Source organism: Colletotrichum fructicola, assembly GCF_000319635.2.
Source record: "Colletotrichum fructicola Nara gc5 chromosome Unknown KSG_Nara_v1_contig09, whole genome shotgun sequence".
Taxonomy (NCBI): Eukaryota; Fungi; Ascomycota; class Sordariomycetes; order Glomerellales; family Glomerellaceae; genus Colletotrichum; species Colletotrichum fructicola.
The window spans coordinates 1,137,982-1,162,467 of NW_027094059.1; the positions used below are offsets into that span (position 1 = coordinate 1,137,982).

At 49.6% G+C, this 24,486-nt stretch overlaps 7 protein-coding genes across 7 annotated transcripts; 4 read left to right on the forward strand and 3 right to left on the reverse strand.

Moving 5' to 3' along the window:
- Positions 1–251: 251 nt before the first annotated feature.
- On the reverse strand, positions 252–967 carry CGGC5_v014607 (uncharacterized protein; the record flags this gene model as incomplete). The annotated part of the gene is made up of 5 exons (XM_066153124.1): positions 252–290; positions 368–412; positions 707–785; positions 840–884; positions 915–967. The coding sequence occupies 5 exons, from the start codon at positions 965–967 to the stop codon at positions 252–254; spliced, it is 261 nt and encodes an 86-aa protein (XP_066007549.1).
- An 8,427-nt stretch (positions 968–9,394) lies between these two features.
- Positions 9,395–11,347, forward strand: CGGC5_v014608 (uncharacterized protein; the record flags this gene model as incomplete). The annotated part of the gene is made up of 1 exon (XM_032029478.1): positions 9,395–11,347. The coding sequence occupies one exon, from the start codon at positions 9,395–9,397 to the stop codon at positions 11,345–11,347; it is 1,953 nt and encodes a 650-aa protein (XP_031890913.1).
- Positions 11,348–13,437: 2,090 nt separating this feature from the next.
- On the forward strand, positions 13,438–15,303 carry hbx4-0 (Homeobox protein 4; the record flags this gene model as incomplete). The annotated part of the gene is made up of 1 exon (XM_032029479.1): positions 13,438–15,303. The coding sequence occupies one exon, from the start codon at positions 13,438–13,440 to the stop codon at positions 15,301–15,303; it is 1,866 nt and encodes a 621-aa protein (XP_031890912.1).
- An 82-nt stretch (positions 15,304–15,385) lies between these two features.
- CYS3-1 (Cystathionine gamma-lyase) lies at positions 15,386–16,692 on the reverse strand (the record flags this gene model as incomplete). Its single annotated transcript, XM_032029480.1, has 3 exons — positions 15,386–15,943; positions 15,999–16,523; positions 16,591–16,692. The coding sequence occupies 3 exons, from the start codon at positions 16,690–16,692 to the stop codon at positions 15,386–15,388; spliced, it is 1,185 nt and encodes a 394-aa protein (XP_031890911.1).
- Positions 16,693–16,988: 296 nt separating this feature from the next.
- Cbs (Cystathionine beta-synthase) lies at positions 16,989–18,054 on the forward strand (the record flags this gene model as incomplete). The annotated part of the gene is made up of 2 exons (XM_032029481.1): positions 16,989–17,236; positions 17,298–18,054. The coding sequence occupies 2 exons, from the start codon at positions 16,989–16,991 to the stop codon at positions 18,052–18,054; spliced, it is 1,005 nt and encodes a 334-aa protein (XP_031890910.1).
- A 748-nt stretch (positions 18,055–18,802) lies between these two features.
- Positions 18,803–19,859, reverse strand: HOL3-0 (putative thiol methyltransferase 2; the record flags this gene model as incomplete). Its single annotated transcript, XM_032029482.1, has 4 exons — positions 18,803–19,129; positions 19,192–19,476; positions 19,552–19,717; positions 19,804–19,859. 4 exons carry the CDS (start codon positions 19,857–19,859, stop codon positions 18,803–18,805), a joined length of 834 nt encoding a protein of 277 aa, XP_031890909.1.
- A 3,362-nt stretch (positions 19,860–23,221) lies between these two features.
- On the forward strand, positions 23,222–23,755 carry CGGC5_v014613 (uncharacterized protein; the record flags this gene model as incomplete). Its single annotated transcript, XM_032029484.2, has 1 exon — positions 23,222–23,755. The coding sequence occupies one exon, from the start codon at positions 23,222–23,224 to the stop codon at positions 23,753–23,755; it is 534 nt and encodes a 177-aa protein (XP_031890907.2).
- Between the last annotated feature and the right edge of the window lie 731 nt (positions 23,756–24,486).

The window sequence follows — 24,486 nt, forward strand, 5'->3', positions numbered from 1 at the left end:
CGTCAACTTTCAGAAGGACGCAAAACCAGCTGTTCCATGCTCAAGAAAGGGGTTTCCGTTCCCCCGTGGTACAGGCCGTATTCATCTCAAGTCTGTGTCCCCGTCATCTTGCTCAGCCTATGTCCGGTCAACAGGGGGTGCGAGGCACGACATCTTATCTACAGTCGTGCCTCGTAGCACGCCGTGGCGGGGAATAAGCCCGCGCTGCTGTCAACGTTGCCTCGAGGGAGACAACGCACTGAGGAGCCAGGTTAGACACAAGGTTGGAGTTGTACCGCCAGACATGTAACCTGATGAGCTGTCAGCGCTTCTGTGCGACAATGTGTAGCGACCCCTCTTCATGAATATCCATTTCCATGGCACTGACGGTGGCATTCAAGAGTCGTCCTCCATTGATGTCTGACTTAGGCCCCTGGCCAGAGCGTAAGGTCGGCCCTCTCAAAATGGTATGAAGAAGTCGTGTTGATGATGGCAAAATCGTCAGGTTGCGGTCTCACAACAGCAAGATGGTCAAACAAGATGTACTTTTGAAGCCCACTTGTATCCTGTAACCAGGTAGACAAGCTTTCTCTCGACATCATCGATAATCCAAACTTCGCTGGATTTCGAGAGTCCACTTGACGTGGCACCACATAAATGTCGCAATGATGGTCGCGATGCTTGTCACCATATCAAAGAGACATATCTTTAACATCCCACAAACTACTTTGAAGAGCCTTCCGGTAGGCATCTGTTGATTTCCGTTTTTTCGCGTTGTGTTGTGTTCATCAGCCTCGCCATAAAGACTAATGCCCACTCAGTAAACGTCAATGTCTGCCATCAATCAACATCAAACGAACCTGCTGTTGGCAACAGCGAAGATGGCACCGATGTTTACCGTTGAGCTTGAGACAAGTCAAGAATGGTATCGCAACCTTCCAAGATATCTCTCGCAAGCCCCACGGGCATCATCCAGTCGATTCTCCATGACGCCAACACGAGGATGAGGTCAGCCTTTCGGATGCAACATCAGAGTCTTCATGTCGTCTGGATTTGCAACGCCACTTACGTGTACCTCGCCCGTGGAAATCGGACAGTAGATCTCTTTGTTTTGAGAGATGGTCAAAGGGTCCTGAGGCAAATGGTTCCAAATACGAGATCAGCGGCACAGTGTCCGCGATTGCCGCCGCGTCTAGTTGTCTTTCGAAAGGATCTCCAAAACAAGAGGTTCACCAGCAACCAGATCTGGGGCCAAGATCAACGGCGCCACCCTGCGACTGTGTCAAGCGACGGGGGGTCCGTCGGATAAACGATTGAAGCCGACTGAGCCCGGTGAGGAGCGGAGGAAAGTGGAGCTAGAAACGCGGGGAAGGGTCGTTCATCCCTGCTTCGCCGGCCGGCCGCGGGTGTGCCCGGCGGGGCATCCCGCTCTCTTCTCGCGGCACCATTTCAGGGCTTTCGGGCCCAGGCAGGGACGGTTGGCCCCGGACGATGCGAGCAGTTCCCGGCAAGTGATTCGAGGGCGAGGCAGGCACCGAGACGGCTGGCAGCACCACCCCGCCCGGTGAAAACCAGTTCTAAGTGGTCTCAACAAAAAGTCCCGCTGAGCGGTGTGTGTCAGATGCATCTAGGGCGGTTTAGCGGCCGCAGGTCAATCATTCACCGACCAATGACAATGGCCCGTAGTTACTGATTATCACGAGAACTGCTCGCGCTGCAGGTGGCTTGCAGACGAGGGGTAGCATCGCAGGGAGCGCGCGTGGCAGAAAAAAGCAGAAACTGGGCACGTGTGCGGTTGTGCTGTCGTGGGTGCTCGGACGCAAAGACCAAGGAAGCTGACAGAGGCTGGAGACGGTGAGGTTGTCGTGAAGTCTCACCGACCGAGCTGGGCGGGGTTTGCTGCTTGGCTAAGTTAAGCTGGAAGTGAGTTCGAAGCTTAAGCAGTTCCCCGGCTCATGGTTTCCTGCAGAACGACGGGGCGACGGGGCATATGCAGAGGCAGCTGGAGCTTGAATGCGTTGTTTGGTAGTGTCGGAGTCATGTTCAATCAAACGTGTTTTAGGGCGGCACAGAACGGTGGTTTGATGCCGGTATCGGTGAGCTGAAGCGCCGTCTGGAAGTCTCACTTCTCTCTAAAGTAAACTCGCTATAGAAGCAAGGGACATGTCTTTCGACGGCCGTCAGGCTTTGGGCAAAGTGTGGCGTGCCGCACTTGAATGATAAGACGCCGAAGTAAAGGGCGTCAATGATGTGGGGGTTCGACGGGGGTCGGTGATCGTCGGTGAGCTTGATTTGGGATCTGACAATGGCGCACTTTTTGGTGATTGATCCTGGTGTGGCGTATCAATACCGTACCGGCCGAGCAAGGGAGGTGACTGGATGACCCCCGTGCGCCGTGCGGGAAACGGACAGCAGGAACTTGATGTGACGCGGGGGATATCGCCGTTGCCCGGCTCCCGCGGTCAACTTCTCAAGCGACGGAGTGGTCTTGCTTGTGTGGAATGTGGAATGTTTCTCGTCTTTGCTTGATGTGTTGGCAAGGCTGGGGATTTGGGGCGACCCGTCCAGTCAATGAACGGTTTCGACGCATTTCCCAGTTGGCTCAACTGACTGATCCCAAAGCGGCAGTCGTCCGATCTTTGCAATGCCCAAGAAAACATGGCGTCAGTTGAGGTGTCAAGTAGCGTCAGATAGCGCTGCGCATGAACGAACGAAGCACACCGGGAGACTGCCCCGGGCGGAAGTGTCCAAAGCAAGGACGAACGCAAGCTGGCCCGGGTTTGCTGCGTTGTTGGCCTTGGAAGTTGGAACTGCCGAGAGAGATCATTTCAAGTTTCGTCGGCCGGGGCTCGTAAAACAATTTCGGGGCTTGACTCGTAAGTAGCAGCACAGCCACACCGAAGCCTCGCTGCTCATCTTAGCGATACGGTTTCCTGAAATTCGACAGAAATTACGACCCAAGAATGCTGATTTCTGGGGAAGCAACGTTCCCGAAAAGTCCAGCAATCTGGGGACGGACAAGCGGCCTTCTGGCCTGGGTGCCTGGAAAGGAAGTTTTGGCGGCCACGGCGGGAATCCGGGCAGCATGTCAGTTGGCAGTCCGGGGACTTTAGCGTCGGGGCAGGGGTGGTTCATCGGTGAAGAGAATCAGGCAAAGTCGATGGAAGAGGCAGCTGGCCTCTGGACCTCTGCTGATATGCCTTGTGACAGAGCTCATGAATCCATCGGTTGGGGTGGAAGGTTGGCCAGCAGAGTTCGGGTGGCAGAGGCATTAGCGGACTGCAGGGTGGTCGAAGGCACCGCTGGGGAGGGACGTGGTGCGGCCGGCATGATATGGAGACGCTTCCGGGGCGAACAGACGCCATTTCCGTCAGGTGCTGGCAGGTTGTTGTCTCTAGAGGCTCCTCTTCTCTCCATCTCCATGCATAACGTGAGCAGTAGCGGTGGTCGAGATTCAAGCTCCAGTCCGTTGAGGTCGAGGCCGTGAGACAGAGGCGACGGCAGGCGCTACTTAGCAACGTCTGCTGTCGTCGGTGGTGTTCTCTTTCTTTCTCAACGCAGGCCAAGCATTCCTCATGGACGTCGGCTGGAGTGGTCTGGTGCCGGTCTCGTCTGGTGTGCTGAACACAAAGAGCGCAGCGCCAACACGGGTCGGCTTGCCTGGAACGTGTATCCGTACGGTACACTATGCGCGGGCGGGTAGTGCAGTCAGGTACGGAGGGTACGGCGGAGGTACCAACCGGGCCCAGACAAGGGTGGGATGCATGATCGCTGAGGTCTGGTTCCGTGTCGGGGCATCTGGCCCTGGGTGTTGCACCCTTGGGCGGGACCATGAAAGTCGGTTGAGGCGATGATGTCAAATGGCAGATTGTGGCATCGGAAAGAAGGCACATGGGTTGGACGGGGAGGGCGAGATTATTGGCATTTTGGGCAGCGTCGAAGCAGTGTAGCTGGAGACAGAAGGCCATGTGCAATTTGACATGCTCCGTAGTTGGGCTGCCCTTGGCCCTGGCCTCTCGAGGAGGAAAAGGAGGAAGAGGAGGAGCTCTTCTGGTTTTGATCTGCGCAGTGCCCTGGCCCTGCCCTGCTCATATCCGCGATGAGCATCTGACCTGTGGGAAGGGTTCCGGTACCCACGGCTGCAACGGTGGTATTTTTGGAGTACCAGCTTGTCCCCGGGAGGCTCAGAATAGTACGAGAAAAGGCGGGCTCGAATGAAACAAAGACTGGATTTGGGTTGCAAAACTGGAACGGAGGGACTGGAGAAAGTGAATGGGTTAGCTGGGTTGACTGGAGATAGACTGGAGCGTCTGGAGAGAGACAGAGAGAAGGAGGAGGAGACGAGACGAAGAAGGGCCGTGTCGGCGTTGTGCATGTTGAGCCGCCTAGACGGTCGAGGTACAAGCAGTGGAGGAGATGGAGTGAGAGTTGGGAGATCATGGAAGTGGAATTGGTCAATCGGAGTTTGTGGGAGCGGGAGCGGCAATGTACCTGCAAGGTGTGACCCTCTGAAAATGCGACTGTGTTTTGGGGGCAGCTGCTCGGTGCTCGGTTGGTCCTTCTTCTGACAGAGACAGCCGAGAGATTGACACTGACTGACAGAGGCGGAGAGGAGAGGAGAGGGCGGGGCGGCGGGTGTTGTGCGACATCGGGGCAGCGTTTGAGGTGACGAAGACGTCGAAGAGGTCTGGCCGTGCTGAATGTGTGCTTGTTCAGAGTGATTATCATAGTAATTCTTTTTTTCAAATTGCTTCGACCCGGACTTGTCGATGGCTGTCTCTGAGACAAAATGACTGGATGATAACGCTCATGTCGAGTAACAATGGGAAGGCGGACAGGTGCATCTTGGGGGGGTTCCTTCCTCACCTCACCCAATGGGACCCCAATGGCATCATCCATTCCACTGCAGCGTTCCTGCCCCGCGGCCACCCTCCTTCGGCACAGTGCTTATGAAGAGGCACACCGTCGGGATACCTGGGCGTCATCCCACTCGCTCACTCAAGTGAGTGTGTTCTTGCTGGGAAAAGTACCTTCTCCCGTACCTACCCTTCCTAGACAAGCCGCGTACCTTGGCCAGCCCGGGCGAACCCCACTACACCCTCGCATGCCCGCTGTGCTGCGTGCCCTTGGATTTCCATCTCAGTCTGAAGTGCGGTCACTGGTGTGTGTGTTGTTCTGGAAGACTGCGAAAAAAGAAAATGAAAAAGGACCTGGCCTGGAACGTATCCGTACATGGCGCACTTAACCCCGGGCGCCAACAGTGCCACATAAGGTAGCCCTAGCCTAGGTAGCTCTACTTTTACTCATTTATTAAGAGAGAGAGAGAGAGAGCCTAACTTAGAGTGTGATCTTCTCGCTAGTACTAGCACGCAGCACCCCTAGTATAAGGCAAAAGTGACTTTAATAGTAACCTATATCCCTTATATAATTTCAGAATTATAATAGATATACCCTTTTTACTACTAAGTTAGTATTTTAACTAAATTTAGCGTAAGATATACTTACTACTTTTATTACTAAGGTCCCTAAATAGAGCTACTATAGCTATACTTTACTAGATTACTACTTACTATAGATTTTTATTTATACTATAGCCCTCTATATATATACTAAAAAACTACTAAGTTTAACTTTCTTATAATATCTCTAAGTACTTCTAATAGTAACTAATAAGCTAATAAAAGCTTAAAGATCTAAAATAATATTATTATTACTATACTTATTATTAATAAGAGTTCTAACTTTAATAATAAAATAGTTAAAAAGATTAAGCTATTATTAATTAAACTACTAAATCTATAATTAAAGAAACAAAAGGGAATATCTTTTATAAATATTAATAACTTTCTACTTATAGCTAAGTTTAAAAAAGTAAAGAGGTTAAAAAGTATAAAGTTATAGATATACTAATTACTTTATTAAATATTAATAAGCTATAAGCTTTAAAGCTAATATAGGTAGAGATTATAAAAAGCTTTAATAATATAAAGATCTTTAGCTATATTATAATGTTAAATTATATATATAATAAGTTCTATACTAAAAAGAAGAAGTTCTCTCTATAGATATAAGTAGTACTAAAGTTAAGTAATACCTTTAATATAATAACTAGTATAGTATATTATAATAATAATAATAAAAACTTTTCTAGCTAATAACCTTAAGTTATTATAGATATAGACTATAAAGCTAAATTAGTTTTAGCTATATTTAGAGATATAGAACAGAGGTTTAAAAACTAATAAGAATATATATACTATAGAAGATCTTATATAGGTGAGGGACTCTAATAAAAAGGATAATATTAATAAGAGTAATAAGAGTAATAAGAGTAATAAGAGTAAATAAAAAAGAAGTAGTAAGTAAAGTAATAAGTTAATATTAATATTAGTAATAATAAGTTAATATAGTAATATATATTAAAAAAACATTCTTTGTTTAATATTAATATTATATAGTATATATATAAAAAGTATATTAAAAAATGCTTACTTTTCTAGTATTTAGTTAATATATAATCTTTTAAGCTTATTATTACTTTCTATTTTATTCTAAAGAACTACTAATAATATAACTAAGTTTTAAAGCTTTAATAAGAGCTCTCTTATAACTACTATATACTATACTACTGTTAACTTACTTTAAAAATATATTTTAAAGTTAATAAGAGCGATATTAATTACTATTTTACTCTTTATTACCTCTTCTAACTTTATTTACTTTCTCTCTTTTATAAATTAAATACTTTAGCTTATAAAAACCTAGCTCTTAGTATTTATAATTACCTTATTACGTTTTTATAGCTTTAATATATTAAATAAGTATATTAGTATTTATAATATTAAATATTAAAGTGAAAATATATAAGAGGGTATATTTAATATAAAGTAGTTACTCTATAAAGTTAATAAAATAAATAGATTAAGTATATTATTAACAATATTATCCTCTTTTTTACTAAAATTATTAACTTCCTCTTTATTATTACTCTTATTACTCTTATTACTCTTATTACTCTTATTACTCTTATTACTCTTGTTACTCTTATTACTCTTATTACTCTTATTACTCTTATTACTCTTATTACTCTTATTACTCTTATTACTCTTATTACTCTTATTACTCTTATTACTCTTATTACTCTTATTACTCTTATTACTCTTATTACTCTTATTACTCTTATTACTATTTTAACTATATCTTTACTACTATAATATTATAAATTTCCCTTATTAATTTACTTTTATAGTAATTATCTACTTATTAATATAGTATATTAATATTAATATTATTTTAACTTTTTCTTTCTATTAGCTTTAACTTTATTAGTAAGTAGATTATTAAAAAGTTATATAATGCTATTATTATATATATTATAATAGTCTATTACTTAAAGTTATATTCTAGCGCTAAGTTATAAATAATATAAAACTTCTTCTTAAGATACTTAAAGACTTACTCTATAATTACTTAAAGCTAGCTATATTTAAGATCATATAGTTCTTTAGTAGTTATTAAAAGTAGGTTTATATCTCTCTAATCTTATAGATAGTAATAAGTCTTATAATATAGAATATTAAAGCTATTTCTACTTTTAAACCTAATATTAATAAGAAAATATCTACCTTTTAATATAGTAAACCTTTAGTTATATATAAATATTACTAGCTTTAAGTTATAGATTAACCTCTTAGTATTAATAAGTATATATAAGAAGCTATTATTAAACTTTATTACTATAAAAACGTTCTAGCTTATAAAGCCCTTCCAATAGCACTAAATCTTCTACTTTTTTTTTAATATAAAAGTATAGATTAAAGTATTATTAACAGCGCCTATATAGCTTAAAAAGGCCTCTCTTTTAAGGTCCCCTTTAATCTCTAATAAAATCTTACTTTTTATTATAAGTTAAATATATACTTTATATAGCTTAATATAAGTAGTAAATAGAAGCTTAATATATTATAATATTATATTTTAGCTAACTTTAAATATATAAGTAGTATACTAAGAGTAGCCTTAGCTTATAATATATAAAAATATTAATAATGTTTACTCTACTATTATATATTAAGAGTTTTATAAGCTAGTATACTTATTTAGCTATTAAATAAATATATTAAACTACTTCTTAGTTATTTAAAATATTTTAAAGAAGTAATAAAGTAACCCTATTAGTAATCCGCTAGTATACTTATATACCCCTATAAGGCTACCCTTATTAATAATTCTTTAATAATTACTTAATAATTACTTTTATTAAGTTAAAGTAATATAGGTACTCTATATTACTAAGTTAATAACTTTATTAATAGCTTTATTATTATTAAAAAGTATAATAGAGGTATTAATTCTACTATATAAGAAGTCTAACTATTTATAAAAGTACTATATATTCAAGTTTAGCCTATAAAGAGAGTTAAAAAGTACTTTCTCTATAAGTTAAGTTCTTTATATAATAGAAAGGTCTTAAATAGTAGGAAACTTAAGTACTATATATTAAGCGAGGGGGTATATAGTTATTTTTTATATAACTCTAACGTTAAGGCCTTATATTAAGGTCCCCTTATTACTAGTAATAAATTAGTACCTAGAAAGGTTAAGCGTATAAAAATGAGGTTTTTCTAAGCTTCTATTACGTCAGAGAATAACCCCATACTAGAGGTACCTCGTACTAGAGCCCAGAACTGGGGAGAAGATCACACCCTAAGTACTCGGATACGTACCGTGGACAATGCGTCCACTGTGTTATTACATAGTATTACGACCGCACACTCCCATCGCCCCCTCTTCCCTGCACCTGTACTTGCCGCTCCCGTTCTCGCTGCTGCTGCCGCTGCTGCTGCTGCTCCAGTTGCTGTTACTCACTGCATTGCTGTGCCGTCAATCGCTTGCTGCTTCCAGGCGCCTTGTGACCGCTCACCCCTTACTAGCATCCATTCCATTCTTTCCGCGCCTCGACTTTCTCTGCTGAAGCTGCTCCATAGTCGCAACAAGTACCTACCCTACCTCGTCTGTCTGACTCTTCGACAAATACTCACGATCCGTCCTCCGCCTTGCCTTACCTTACCTTACCTTCTTCCTCCTCTCTCCAACTGCGCATCTGCACGGGCAGCGACAGCATCGCCGGCACCAACAGCCCCCAACCACGGACCAACCTCTCTCACACGACCACCCCAACACGCACGTACACACCAAATAAACTCCCGCCGGAAGGACGAGCGTCATCTTCGTCCCATCACTGCCCCTCCTTGCACTACAAAGGGTCCTGTTATCCAGCCCTGCAAACTCAGCGCCGTCCGTCTGACTTCAACCCTCCCACCCGTTCCTGATCCCTTCGTTTTCGTTCGGATCCCACCTTCGCCCTCAGCGAACAACCACCACTACAACACCGTACCTTTCGCCGTCCTCCGCCATGGCTCAGTCCACCGAGCCGCGGAGGCGGTTCGCTCCCGTCCCCATCGAAACCACTTTCGAGTCCGTTCGAAAGAGCTCCCAGCAGCAGCAGGGACAGCAGCAACAACAACATCAGCCCGGTCCAGCACCAGAACCTACTCCCGAACACACCCCGCGAACTCCGTCTCCAAATCCATTCGAGCAGCAGCTTCGCCAGCCTCCGCCCCAGCACCATGACGACCACCAGAAGCCGAAGCGCCGCTTCGCTCCCCAGCTGATCGAGACCTCGAGACGAGCCCGAAGGGTGGGAGACACCGGCCCTGCCACTCGACCGACCGACAAGACCGACATCACTCCCTACACGAACCACATCTACCTCCAGCGCACCAAGTCACGAAAGAAGATCGCCGACGGCACCTCTTCCCCTGCCTCCCAAATCATTCAGCGACAGCCCAAGGGCGCAAGGCGAGAGTCAGAAGACGAGAATGCCGGCACCTACATGTTGGAGTGGGCCGCCATGGAGGCCGAGAGACAGATGCAAGAGGCTGCTCTCGCTGCTTTCCCCAACAGTCGTCCTCGTGAGGGTGGCGCTGCCCACTTCTACTTCAGAGAGAGCTCTGGGGACGACAGCACTCCCGAGAGCATCTCACCCCAGCCAACGGGGACTGCCTCCAAAACCCGTGCCCGTCACGCCAATGCACCCCGGCGGAAATCTTCAGACTTGGGCTACTGGCATAAGCATATGCAGGAGCATGCAGAGAAGCTGGCAGTGGAGAGGGGCGAGCATGTCCCCGTCTTTGACGAGGAGGACGAGGATGACTCGGCCATTGACAGGATGGAGCTCGACAGCCCCCCTGATCCTCTGTGGTTGACCAACACCAGGAATCAGACCGCCGATGCTGGGTCCAAGGGTCCAATTGGCGAGGTCTTGATGCCGCTGATAACCTCTGATCCTGTCTCAGCCAAAGATACGGCGCAGCCAGCGCTTCCCCCACCTGAGCCGGTGACCAAGCCCATCGGCGAGACTGGAATGCCATATGTCCCTTCCACTCCAGCCACCCAACCTGCTGCAGTGCCCATTGCCAAACCTGCCCAGGTTGTCCCCGAGACTGGTTTCCGCAACGCTGGCGGCGGTGGATTCGGCAGACCCTTTGGAAACTTTGGGTTGCCCGCCGAAACTAGCGAGTTTAGGAGGATGCGCAAGGCCGCGTCGCCGCCAATGTTGGGCAAGGACATCGTCTTCCGCAAGTGCCCCTCACCGAAGCAAACGAAGCTCGAGCCGGATCACCCCTTCTCAGAGCTCCCTACCGCCGAAGAGAGAAACAGGGATACCACGGGAGAAGCCGGATTGTGGAGGGGCTACTGTTTCCGAAAGAGCGAGAGCGATCAGGCCATAGTGCCTGCATCTCTTCAGGGACCCAGAATGCTGCATACACCGCTGCCTCCCTCCACTCCTGGGGATCCATTCGCTGCAGCTTTTGGCAAGAGCTCTCTCACTGACGAGCCCGGTTCCCACTATGCATCCGCCACTCTCACCCCAAGCACCGCCGAACACCGCGTTCGGTCGGGTGAGTTTAAGGGTCTTCACATGCTTCATGGCTTGGAAGAACGTCTGAAGCGCGAGAAGGCCCTCGAAGAGAAAATTGCCTCCGAGTTTGACGACACTTTCATTACGCAGGTTTACAACTACTTGTCTCTTGGATATCCAGCCATGGCCCGGTCTTTCGACGAGGAACTTGCCAAAATTTCCCACATGAGCATTGATGAGCTGGAGATGGAAGATGCCAAGCAGATGGCTTCCGGCCACCTGATGGAGCCAGCTGAGGCCGAGGTGGCAGAGGAGAAGAGGTGCCCCCGATGGAAGGCGCTGAAGGCGTACATCTTTGAGTGGGCACGACAACATCCCGACTTGGACAGCCTTGATCCTCTCGCTTGGGGCGTGCGTGAGAGACGAGGCAGTTGGGCAATCTAGACGGCAAATGATGGAAATACAAATCATACAGCGGAGGATTGGTTTAGCGACACAGCATGGTCTGACGGAAGAGAAGGGTGTCGAGGGCTTTTGCAACAAACACAGCGCGTTATCAACGGCGTTTCAGCACAGTCTTTCATTGCAAGGAGATACATTTTGGTCAGCATTGAGATTTTGGGTGTTTCGATATGGGCGAAAAAATACGCGGTGTTTGAGAAAGTCTAGAACAGCATGAAGAGGTACATGGCTGCATTCCCAGAGTCCAGACGGCGTCTGTGGGGTAGACAGTGAGGTTTGATGCATTCGAGACCAACACAGAGGGGCGACTGAGGATCGGTCGACGGCCGGGCGGCTCCGTAGGGCGGAGCGGCGCCGAGCGAGAGGGGAAAAGGCTGCGGACGATTGCGCTGCATTGCATGTGCGAGGGTCCTCTTCTTGATGGATTACAGGAAGGATCTAGGTACAGATTGTACACGAGCTCTGCCCAGTAGGGGTATTCGAGTTTTTGGAGCGCGCGCAACAGGATATCTCTGGCGCTCTGATAAGGCAATGTGAATCGAGGGCAGCGGCGGTCGCCTGATTTGACAAACATGATGAGACCATTGGTTCGCTGTGAAGTGTGTGTTCCAGATAAGCCTTTTTTGTGTTTCATACGTTGGCCTCCCACTGGCTGAAATACCAGCTATCCCCATTGATTTCACACCAGAACAAGGTGTTGAATTTAGTAAGTTGCGTGGGGATTATGTGAAGCCAACAGGGGCCCCAATCCCAGAGTTGACGTCGCACTCTGGAACGTCGAGTACGCCAACACTATCATCAGTTGGTGTACATCTTTCGAGATTCGATGTCGATGATTAATGCTGCAGAGAGGTCCTGCCCGTTCGTCTGCATGGGACCATGTTGCTGCTAAGATGAATGTTGTCTTCCAGACAAAGTCATGATGAAGTTGACTTCCAGTAACATCCGGTGCATCACTGCCTGTTCTCATACTTTAAAAGGAAAAAGTAACTAAGTATCCTTTATGCAGACATTTTCAGGATAAGAATAGATCAACACTGTATGTATGGTGTTAATGATGTCTGGTGGCTTTGGTTTAGATGAGAATAGACCTTCTTTGTGAGCTGGGACTTTGAAGACTGATAGTGAAACAGAGTCGGCTTTAACATAAGGCATAAGTATGATAATTCCAGCTTATGTCCTCCCTTAGCTTATATTATTTATTATTATCTATTATTAGGATCTTTATAGATTTATTCTAGGATAGATATCCCTACTATTACTTATACTAAATCATCTTATCCTAGATATACTATACTTTATATAAGTATACTTAGTATTACCTAGCTATAGATATATGCTTAATACCCTATTAGTCTTAATACTGTAATAGTGCCCTTATTATCGTTTAATTAAGCGAATATTCTCGCCTCAGTCGGCGCCTGCGTTATAACTTGTTTGGAGCTATTTCGCTACCTCTGGTCTAGACATCCTAGTCTCTTTCTCAGCTCAAAGTCTGAAGAATTCACATATACTTGAATTCTAATGGAACTGGCTTAATGCCGTGGAAGATGGCTGGCATATGTACCTAATCTTGCCTTAGCTGAACCTACTCAGACAGAGCTCCTTCCTCTAAGTTGGGACACAGGGAGGGGCGTGCTGGCCGGACTCGTCACTCCTCCGGGCTTGCCGGCTAATAGAAAAAATAGGATGGAGAGCTCCTCATTGTATACTACGTTTGGTATTTATACCAAAAAAAAGTTCTTTATCTTGGACCAGGCTTTTAGAATACATCCAGACGTATGGTAAGCTCATCGTGGAGCCGAAGGTAAGTTGCCGTGCGGCTGGATGAACTAGGGGCTCAGTACACGTGCCCGGTAGTTCCCCGCAAGCAAGGGCCACCTTGAACTACGGCTCAACGTCTAGAGCGGGCGTCAACCTTACATATCCTGCCTACCTAGGTAGGTGGGAATTGTTCTTACATCAATCGCCGTGCTCGGCCCTCGGCGACACTAATCGAGCAGTGCAGGCCGGCTCAAAACATTCACACACGGCACGATCACAGAACCCCGACCATCGCAATCCGATGTCCGATGGAATCCAGAAACCTCCCGGTCAATGTCCCAGCCAAAATCCCCGACTCGGGAAAGACCAGGAGGGGCACCAGCAGGCACGCACGAAGCTCGACTAAAGTCCTCAAGGATTGGTTCGCCGCCCATGATGCGTATCCGTATCCCTCGGACCAGGAGAAGGAGGAGCTGAGAAGCCTTTCCGGGCTGAGCATCCGGCAGATCTCATACTGGCTTGTCAATGCCCGCCGTCGAGGGGGCGTGAAGAAGTCGGCAGTCCCTACAGAATCATCGGTTCCGGAGCTGCTGCCGAGCACAGAGCCGGCGACAGTCCAGAACCCAGGATGGGATGCCATGAACCCCTTGGACCGCTGGAGGAACTCGCCGCCCGAGGAAGAGCCGGTACCGCTGGACGCCATCGCAGAAGCCATCGGCACATCACAGAGTCTCCCCGGCCTAAGTTCTTCTATCGACTGGACCGAGCCGGCGAGCTGGAGCCAGGGCCAGACCGCACTCAGCACCGACTCCATCAGCTCCCTCGGATCGTCGGACCAAAGCAACTCAAGCAACTCCTCCGCGCACTCATATGCCTCTGACTCGCTCTTCAACATCCGGACGCAAGACGGCCGTCGCCGCAGACGGCGAAACAACCAAAAGTACCGCAACCCGCTCGCCGCACCCCTCGCCGACGGCGCCAAGCGCATCTACCAGTGCACCTTCTGCACCGACACCTTCAAGTCGCGGTACGACTGGACACGGCACGAGGGCACGCTGCACCTCGTCCTCGAGAAGTGGACATGTCTCCCCGCCGGCCCGCGGTACTCCGACCCCGCCGAGGCCGTCGCGCGCTGCGTCCTCTGCGACGAGGCGGATCCCTCGGAGCAGCATCTGGAGAGGCACAAGTACCGCGAGTGCGCGGCCAAACCGCTCGCGGCGCGCTCGTTCTACCGCAAGGACCACCTCCGGCAGCACCTGCGCCTCGCGCACGCGGTGGGCGACGTATTGCCGTCGATGGGCGGGTGGAGTGCCAAGATCACGAGGGTGAAGTCCCGGTGCGGCTTTTGCGGCGAGACGTTCGCGCTATGGGCGGACCGGAATGATCACCTCGTCGAGCACTACCGCGCCGGGGCGCTGATTAAGGATTGGAAAGGGTGTAGGGGCCTGGAGCCGGCTGTTGCGCTGCTCGTGCAGAATGCGATGCCGCCCTATCTGATTGGGGCGGAGGCGAACAACATTGAGCCGTTCAGCGCGTTGAGGGTGGCTTCCAAGTCGCCCGCGGCGGATGGAGAGAGGCATGCTGTGCCATCGCAGTTTGAGTCCCTGACGGCGAGGCTGGGCGACTACATTAAGGCCGCGATGGAGAATAGCAGGCCGATCACAGACGACTCGATCCGGAGGGAAGCGCGGATGATCGTGTACGGGGATGATGACCCCTGGAACCAGACTCCTGCCGACAATGGAGAGTGGCTACGATTATTCAAGGCGGGCTACGGTCTGGCGAGCGATATGAAATTGCCAGGCTCCAGCGAATTGGATCCTGCTCATGGATGGCCGATTGATTTATCGCTTGACACATTTTCCGACCTGAACACAGCAGTCATGACGCCATTCACATTCGAGAACATGCAGAATGCAGCTATATCGAGCTCTGCGTCTATACCGTTGGACTTTTGCGGTGCTCCGCTCCAAGACGTCGCAGGGGATGGGGTGGCTGTTCCGTGGTCGTGGCAGACTCCAGAATGCCTAGCTGAGTTCAGGCAGATGGGATGCGTGCCATCGATGGAGATCCCTACAGCTACTGAAGTTTGCAACATCAACGACCCATTCATTGGGGCTCCTATATGCCCAGAGTTGTTGGCTCCCGAGGAACAATTTAGGAATACAGCATAGTGGGCTAGTCGTGCTCGGTAAAGAAACAAATTTCATCTCCATTTCTAGCTTCTCCAGTCTTGAAATGCCTCTTTCACGAAGTCTACTCATCTTTCACAGCTTCAGCCAAAGCCAGCTCAAGATCCCCCTTCAAATCCTCCACCTCCTCAACACCAATACTCAACCGAACCAAATCATCATACACACCCACGCTCTCCCTCGCTTCGCGCGGCATAGACGCGTGCGTCATGCGCGCCGGTATCTCGCAGAGGCTCTCCACGCCACCCAAGCTCTCCGCCAGCGTGAAGTACTTCGTCGCCTTACAGAATCGCGCCGCTGCCTCCCCGCCGCCCCTGATGCGGAACGAAACCATGGCGCCGCCCATACCCGCCCGGTGCTGTCTCTGCGCGATCTGTCTCTGCGGGTGGGAGGGCAGGCCTGGGTAGTTGACCGCCAGAACGTGAGGAGACGCCTCGAGGAGACTCGCGAGAGCCGCCGCGCCGGCTGAGGCGGCATGGACTCTGAGGTGCAGAGTCTTGAGGCCGCGGTGGGCCAACCAGCAGTCAAAAGGGCTCGGGACGGCGCCGGCCGCTGTCTGGACGAAGGCGAGCTTTTGCTTGAGGTCGTCGGAATTGAAGGCTACGGCGCCCATGAGTACGTCCTAAGGCGCTGGTTAACAGGATCTGAGGTTGGTGGATAAGAGGGCGACGACTTACGCTGTGCCCGTTGATGTACTTCGTCACAGAGTGCAGGACGATGTCGGCGCCGTGGTCCAGTGGATTCTGGAGATACGGCGACAGCATCGTGCTGTCCACGACCACCACAATGCCCTGCGCATGCGCAATCTCCGTCACGGCACGAATATCAACCAGCGAAAGGGTAGGATTGCTCGGTGTCTCGATCCATATAAGCTGCGTATCATCCCTAACAAGCATGGCCATGTCTCTTTCGAGAGAAGGCGCAAAGTCGACCGTGACACCGCCAAGCCTCGCAAGGAAACGGTACGTGCCGCCGTACAGGTCCGCGTTGCAGATGACGTGTCCACCGGGGGCGACGAGGCCGTGGATCACGGCAGCCGTTGCCGCCAGTCCGGAGGAGAAGGCCAGGGCATGCTTGGCGTGCTCGAGCGTTGCGAGGGCCTGCTCGAAGCTCTCGCGGTTGGGGTTGTTGGAGCGGGAGTAGATGTATTTGCTCGCGGGCTGGTTGATGTCTGGCTGGGGGAAGGTTGTGGCGAGGCATATCTGGAGGAGTGTATGGTGTCAGCGAGAGGTGTTGCGGAGATTGGGAAAGGGGGGTTGGATGGCGGACCTGCTCGGACAGGGCGCCTGTTGTAGGGTCGTGAGGTAGGCCGGCGTGGACTGCGTTGGTGCCGAACCCGGGCTGCTTCTCGGAATGCTGTTGAGAGGGCATGGTGGCACGCGGGTCGGCTAATGGTAAGAAGAAACTGGAGGCGTGCTGCATTATGATTCCAGACGATCGCTTGCCATTTATGCACCAAAGGATAGACCCTTTTGACACAGGGCGTGGGAGCTGCCACTGACGGAATGGGGGTTCTTGGGGGTCCTCTCCGATTGGCAATGGCCTTGCCCTATTGTCTTTACGCAGTCACTTTAATGTTACTGTTAGGGCTACGTTGCTATCTGATCTATAAAGCCTAAGTCTTGGTTCACCAGCACGTACTTCACAACCAGGAAACTATACCCGCCATGGCAGAACTACCTTTACCCCCAATCTTAGACTCGGCCATCCAACTCATCGGACAGACGCCGATGGTCCGTCTGAATACTCTTCCCCAGTCAGAGGGCATCAAAGCCGAGGTCCTGGCCAAGCTGGAGTACCACAACGCCGGCGGCTCAGTGAAGGACCGGGTCGCCAAGGCGATGGTCGAGAAGGCCGAACAGGAGGGAAGACTCAAACCAGGCGACACCCTGATTGAGGCAACCAGCGGAAACACGTACGTGCCCTCTACTATCCCTCATATCGTTCAGTAGCAAGGTTCACTCACACGCCCCGAGCGGCATCGCTCTCGCCCTCATGGCCGCGATTAAAGGGTATAAATGCATCATTACGATATCAGAGAAGATGTCCGAGGAGAAGGTCCTCGTCCTCAAATCCCTCGGTGCACAGATCGTGCGGACCCCCGCGGGCGTGCCCATCACCTCGCCCGACTCCATCATCAGCGTCGCCCGGCGCCTCAGCGCCTCAACGCCGGACTCGCACATCCTCGACCAGTACACCAACCCAAACAACCCGTTGGCCCACGAACTCGGCACCGCGCCGGAAATCTGGACGCAGTGCGGGGGAAAGGTTGACGTCGTGGTCGCCGGCGCTGGGACGGGTGGCACGATCACCGGTGTCGCGCGCGGGCTGCGGCAGCAGAATCCTGGCGTGGTCATCGTCGGCGCGGACCCCGTCGGATCTATGCTCGCGCAGCCTGGCCATTTGAACGCGGAGAAAGGGGAGTACAAGGTCGAGGGCATCGGGTACGACTTCGTCCCTGGGGTGCTAGACCAGTCTGCCGCCGACGTCTGGGTCAAGACGGGGGATGAGGAGGCGTTTGGGTACGCGAGGCGGCTGATTAGGGAGGAGGGCCTTCTGTGTGGCGGGTCGTCTGGGGCTGCGATGGCTGCGCTGTTGAAGTTTATGCGGCGGAGGCCGGAGATGAATCGGGAGGATGTGCGGGTCGTGGTGATTTTCCCGGATGGTGTGAGGAACTATCTTACCAAGTTTGTGGATGATGGGTGGATGGAGCGGAACGGCATGTCATCGTAAATTACGCTATCACAAATGTGAACTCGCTGAGATCTTCTTTTGGCATTCCCGATAATGTTCCCAAACAGGAGAGTTCATGAAGGTGATGTGAACCATACCTTGAGTCTCGCGGCGGCTTACACTGTTACACCGGCCGAGAATGTGGATCCCCGCCTAGCCCGGCCCCACTCGGAAGTGTCATTCGACGCCCTGAGAAATGCCATCCGACGCCTTGAGAAGTGTCAGTCAACGCCCTCCAAGAATATGTCAGGCACATGTCAGAGTGATAACGGAACTTCTGGTCGTATCCGTTCAAAATTTGCAAGATCTTCATGCTGGAGCATGCTAAGTCCCCGCCTCAGCCTGCGCCCTTGAGGTGCGATTTTGTTGGAAGCTCATGATGGAAGTACGCGAGCGCACCTCTTGACGGGCGAAGCCATTACGTCGCTGACTCGGGGTTCTTTCGCGGTAATTCACTTGTTTTCCTGGACCAGGCGCTAAGTATAGGTCTCAAGCCTTGGCCCAGCTAGGTTCGCGCGAGCTTGCTGTAGGTTAACAGAATGCTTGACGCTCACGCGAATTTCAAAGACGGCACTCAAAGCCTGTTATCATTTATCCAAGATAGAGAAGATTTACGACGCTAGGGAAACATAACTTCTGAACATAATTGCTCATTGGCATGAAACTACTGCCCGTGTAATGTTGTTACTCGATGAAAATGCTTCCACGAACAAAATTGCTAGAGTATTCCATTCACGATTATCTCTAGCTAGAACTTCTCAGTCCACACACTGACCATATCCCTTCCTTTTCCGTTCTCGTAAGACCGCGGCGGCTTGAAATACTCCACCCGCTGGAAAGCTCCCTTGAGACTTTTGTCTTCCGCGTCCTCGACCACCGGCTCCTGAATAACGCCATCGCCACCTTGCGCGAGAATGTTCCAGTATACTCCGCGAAGACCCCAAGGCGGCCCCGGCATATCGAGGTCTTTGTAAAGAGGGAACTCGAGGCAGACAAGAACACCGGTGAGCGAGAGTAGCTCTTGCATACGCCGGGCCCAGTCTTTCCGCATCTCTGGAAGGAGAGCGCAGAGGAACTGCAAAGACGGGTTAGCAGCTTGTAGTTCTATGGAATTGACGGAGGTTCAGGGATAGATACCGTATAGTCATATATGAGATCGAATCCCTGGAAGTCGTCTCCGCTGCTGCTGGCGCATTGCGCCTCCCAGTCACGCTTGAAGAAGTCACCTGCCAAGATCTTTACCTCGCCGGGCTGTGCCCCGGAGACGCTGTCATGTGTGCCGAAATTGTACTCTCCCGGTTCTGGCAGTTCCATAGCGGCGTACTGGCGTGCGACATCCGCACCTCTTTCCGAAACTTCGAGGCCATAGACGTCGTAGCCATGAAGTGCGAGCATGACCACGTCATATCCCTTGCCACACCCCTGAATGCATCAAGAAAAGAGCAGTAAGTATCTTAGAAGAGCGTAGGATATGTTGAGCCAAGTGAAGTCACTCACGGGGACAAGCGCCTTTAGACGACGACCAGTAGACGGCCGAGGGAGGACTTCAGAGCGAGACTCTATGAGGTCGATGAGGGCCGGGGACGGCTTGCCTCTATCCCAGAGGTTGCTCTCGTCTGATTCCCACAATTCAGACCAACCGGATGACTGCTTCTCACGGTCTCTGTGATAAATGATCAACCCTGTGCTTCGAAAGGAGTGCCATGGCGACGTCTTTTCGGGTCAATTCCTGCGAAGAGTGGCCCGTACCTCGAGGTGAAATGCGAGATGAGGCGGCCAGGGCCATCCGTGTTTTCTGTCGCCATTTCGACCTTTCCAGTAAGGTCAATGAGATCCAGTATGATTGAATTATCCAGGAAGCACGATAGAGTTGAAAGAAGCCACGAGAACCAGTTCGTGTTTTATAGTCTAGCTGCAACGGAGCCGACAGCGCGGAAAGGAAACCCCGGCAACATTAGTGGCGCCTACTACTGCCATCCAACGCCCTATGACAAAGCAACCTGCAGTGCACTGTCAAACAGGTGCGATCGCCTCTCTAAGCTGCTAACCCTACAAATGCTGCTTTGGAGAGGTGAAATAATGCCTGAGGTGAGGTTGGGGTGATTAGGGTCAGCCGAGGTGAAGAAAAACGGCGGTAAATGCAACGCCCCCTCAAACGATGCACGGTCATCGAAGTTTTGTTTGGGGAAGGAAGTCAGGCAAAAATATTGATGACGAAGAAAATTGTTTTGCACATTGCATCGAGGAGGGCGGCAATTGTGGTGAGACTCTCAGACGGCGATTACGGACTTGTTGAGGTTGGCGCGCATTTTGTTTGATAGATGTCAGCTCATTGCCCTGTCACGTCCAATCACGATACATGCCTATTAGATCTTGGTTCACAACTCACAACCCAGAGGAGGAAATCGAAAAAAAAGGACGATATTATTCATGTTCAAGATAACAAGAGGTAAGGAACTGAAACAGTTCTATCTCGTGCTCCATGCACAAAATTTGACAGCCCTCATCAAGTATCTCAAGTATAGCTTGCTCATCCATATCTTGAGGTCTTGAAGCTTTCAAGGCGTGAGCGTGCATTTAAGGTCTGTGTTGCATCTATTGATACACTTCACGTAGACATCGTTGCTTCCTTTCCCGAAAAAGCATTCTTCCCGGCATAGATTACACTGTATCTCTTTAGTTACAGCGCTAAGAGTAGTCAGATGGCTTGCTTACCGCTGTGTTCTGGCGAGGTTCGATGACAGTAGGGCTTGCAACAGCAAGGCCTGCGAATAGGGCGAATAGAGTGATAGAAAATTGCATTTTGTAATAGGATAATAACGTCGGTCAACGACAATACTTGAAGATTATGAGGGCGAATGAAAGATGGAAGAGAGAGCGCGTATCAGCCAGTTGTAGAGAGTGAGTAGATGTGCTAGAAACCCTCTTAAAGGCGAGGAATTACAGAGCGAGTATCACTATTTTAAATAGACATGCCAAGAGGAACAGTTTAGAAGCAATCAGATAATTACCGCAGTATAGACATGGTGCTCTTTACAGTTTTGTCTGGGTATTGCGAGTACCTTAGGTCAGGGGAATCAACTCTGTTGTCATTATCCCCTGTTCTGCACTTTAAACTTCCGCAGGCCAGCACCCCAACTGATGGGATCGTAACACTGGGGCTCCGTGAACTGACTCGATGCTATGTTCAGCTGACACAAATCTGACACAACGCCAATGAAAAGGCCTGCCATGGTCCCTAATCAGAACATGAAAAGGCCCGCCAGGTCGCTTATTGGGGTGTTCGATGTGCTAGAGTGCGGTTACGCGCGTGGAAAATTTCCCTTTTCTTACTCAAGCGGTAATAACTGTTGAGACAAGCTCTCCTGTCGGCTGTCACTGGTGGACCAGCACCCTAGGCTTCATGTCACGCCCTTGGACAGCTCAGGGTCCTAAAAGGTCCCTCGGCACAGTCGGCAGCGGGACCAGTGAGCAGGGTCAAATGACGGGCATAACAATGTGGCCTCGGCGGAGGACGGGAACGAGTGCCTTCTCTTGGGTTGCGACCTGTCCAAAAGCAAATACGACCAGCGTCGATGCCAACAAAGCCGCCCACTAGTTCACTAATCTACTACTTACATATTGGAGCTAACTACCTCACCAAGTGCAGACGAAAGCAATGGCGACGACAGACCAGAGATCTAAGCTGATAACCAATTGCACCACAAAGCAACAGCTTCGGCAACAACTCCCATGGCTTTATCCCCTGTTCTGCACTGGTAACCACGCCGGCCAGCGCCCCGATTGGTTGGGCTGTAGAGATGTAGCTAGTGTATCTGCCCGGTCACCACGTTTCACTCCCTAGGGCTGGTTCCTCAGAACTAATGTCGCTGTGATACAAGACCAGGTGACTTAAAGTTCCTGAAGTACCACGCCAAGGTCTTTCTGAGCATGACTTTGAAGGAGATTTGTGAGGTTACGGAAGTATGTCTCCAAAAGACTTGTCCAATGCAGTGTGCCTGATCAGGTGAAGATTAGCACAAATGCAAAATGGTGGGAAATATGAGCCGTAGTGAGGCAGTTTGGAAATATATGGTCAAGCCACCAACAGTCTGAAACGCTACGCCCACCTGAGTCAATGACAGACTGATGTGATTCGTTAGAGTCGGAAAGCGTGTAAGGCATAGCGATTGAGGACTCATCACGTCACTGGACATGTACTTTAGGACTTGTCCAGAGGTTTGTCTAGAGAGATAGGCGCAATGAACAGTCGGCGATAACATATGGGCGTGCTCCCACCACTTTTTAGAAACACGAACGATCATTATTTGTCTAATCATTAATTCTAGTGTCAAGAGGGTGTAGTGAAACAGGGAAGGTTCCAAGGACAAATGTGCACAAAGCGGAGGCAAAGTCAAACCGCTCTAGATGATCGTCAAATACAATGCGACCAGCTGATCTAACAAAAGCCAGGCAGACATACGGCCCCCAAACTCGTGAGCTTACAAACTAAAACAGGCCTCTCCAACTCAGATCTGCGGGATTAGAGCGCCAGGATTGGAAGGTAGTCATGTGGTCACAGAGCCTGCTTGACGCAGCCTGGTCAGCCGTAGCTTGGTTGTCGATAGTCGCCGATCTCTACGCAGCCTGATTGCTGCTGATCGGTGTTGCATGTAACTTGATCTAGAAAGTTGATACTCGCTCAAGGACAAGATCATCCGTACACAATTGAGGCTGAGCCTGGCAAAAAGGTTCAAAGTCCAGAAATCCATAATTCTTACCCCTTCCCTGCCTTCTTCCTTCTTCGTTCCATGGTGGCCCCTTTACTTTGCTGGAATTTCCACAACTCTGAGGCTTACATCGCAGCCCTCAGCTATTTTATGATTATTGAGAGCTGTTTTAACATCCATTGATTGTCCCATATCCCATCTTTCCTCTTTGCGTCATTGGGCTGTTTGACGTGATGAGCGCCTTCCTACGGCCCCCAGGCCCCGGGGCCGCGGGTGATTACACGCACAATCCCGTCTATTCCTTGGGGCAAGAGGTCGATCTATCATGGCAGAAGGAGTATGATGTAATCGACTTGATCCTGACCCAGTCATCACCTGAAAGGGATCCATCCGTCTATCTCCTGAGTGAGTTCACCTCTTTACCCTGAAAGATTGACCTTTGAGGCCTGGCCTGCACAATGCTGACAAGTGACTTGGCTGCAGACGCAACGAGCGCCGGAGGCTATCGTTGGAACGTCAGTCTTGACAGTCTAGCATTCCCCGACTGGTACGACCCGACGCTGAGCCCTGTCTACTTTTTCCGAATGCTACTAGCTGGGACCACCGGCGGCGGTACGACATCCCATTACTTCAACATTACTGAAGCTGCCGTCTCGGCAACCACTACATCATCATCTGCGGTCACATCGCCGACTGCGTCTTCCACATCGGCGTCGGACTCGACACCGGCTCCCCTTAAAGACGAGGGAAAGGGGCTGTCTGGTGGGACTATAGCAGGTATCGCGATTGGAGCGACGCTAGGGACTCTCGCCGTGGGCTGTCTGGTGGGATGGATGGTCTGGAAGCAGATACGAAACAGGAAGCAGGCGCTGGCTGGCCAGAGCGAGAAGTCGCTGCACGAGGTCCATGGGCATAGTCATGTTCGTTATGAGCTTGGTAGCTCAGATCAGAGAGATGCGAGACATGAATTGCCAACCGATCGGAACTGGTGATGTTGTAAGACGAGGATTCTTTGAGTTACCTTGAAGCGTTTTACGTTACGGTTTAAATGTATACTAGTAGTACGAGCAATTGATCATGGAATTTGCAGATTAAAAGTTGACATACATCATTTATTGAAACCCGATACATCTAATGGGACGAAGTGTTGTCTTTGAATTAAACCCCCTATTCGGAAAGAGAAGCTCTCCTCAGTAAGGCTATTGAGACGTTGGCTTGTCAACACTGGGAAGAAAAGGTTAGAAGAGAAGAAAGGTAACAACACATCCCATTCATTGAGATCATTACTTGATGCTGTATAGGTAGGTATGCTGGCCAAGATCCACTGGATCATTACCGGATCGTAATCACCTCATTTTCAGAAAGAGAGTGTCTCGCAAACGGCCTTGGATTCGCGTTCGAAGCGGACTCCTTCATCCCTTTTTCGTATCCAATGCGAGAAATGGACCCAACCGTTCCGAGTGACACAAGCAACGGCGCACATCGTTCCACAAAGACGAAATACTGAGATACGAGAAATCAAATTAATGCATCACTCAATCGGACAGCAGACATTGTTGAGATGACGATCTGCTTCGTCCTCAAAAGAAAGTCTACGTAGTACCTCCACCCCTTGCGGCATGCTTGGCGAAAGGGTTGTGTACATACCACCTCAATCAAGACCTCTCGTCAGTTCAGAAGCTCATTATGCATCAAGTCTGTTGCCTCTCGGGAAAGAAGGGCA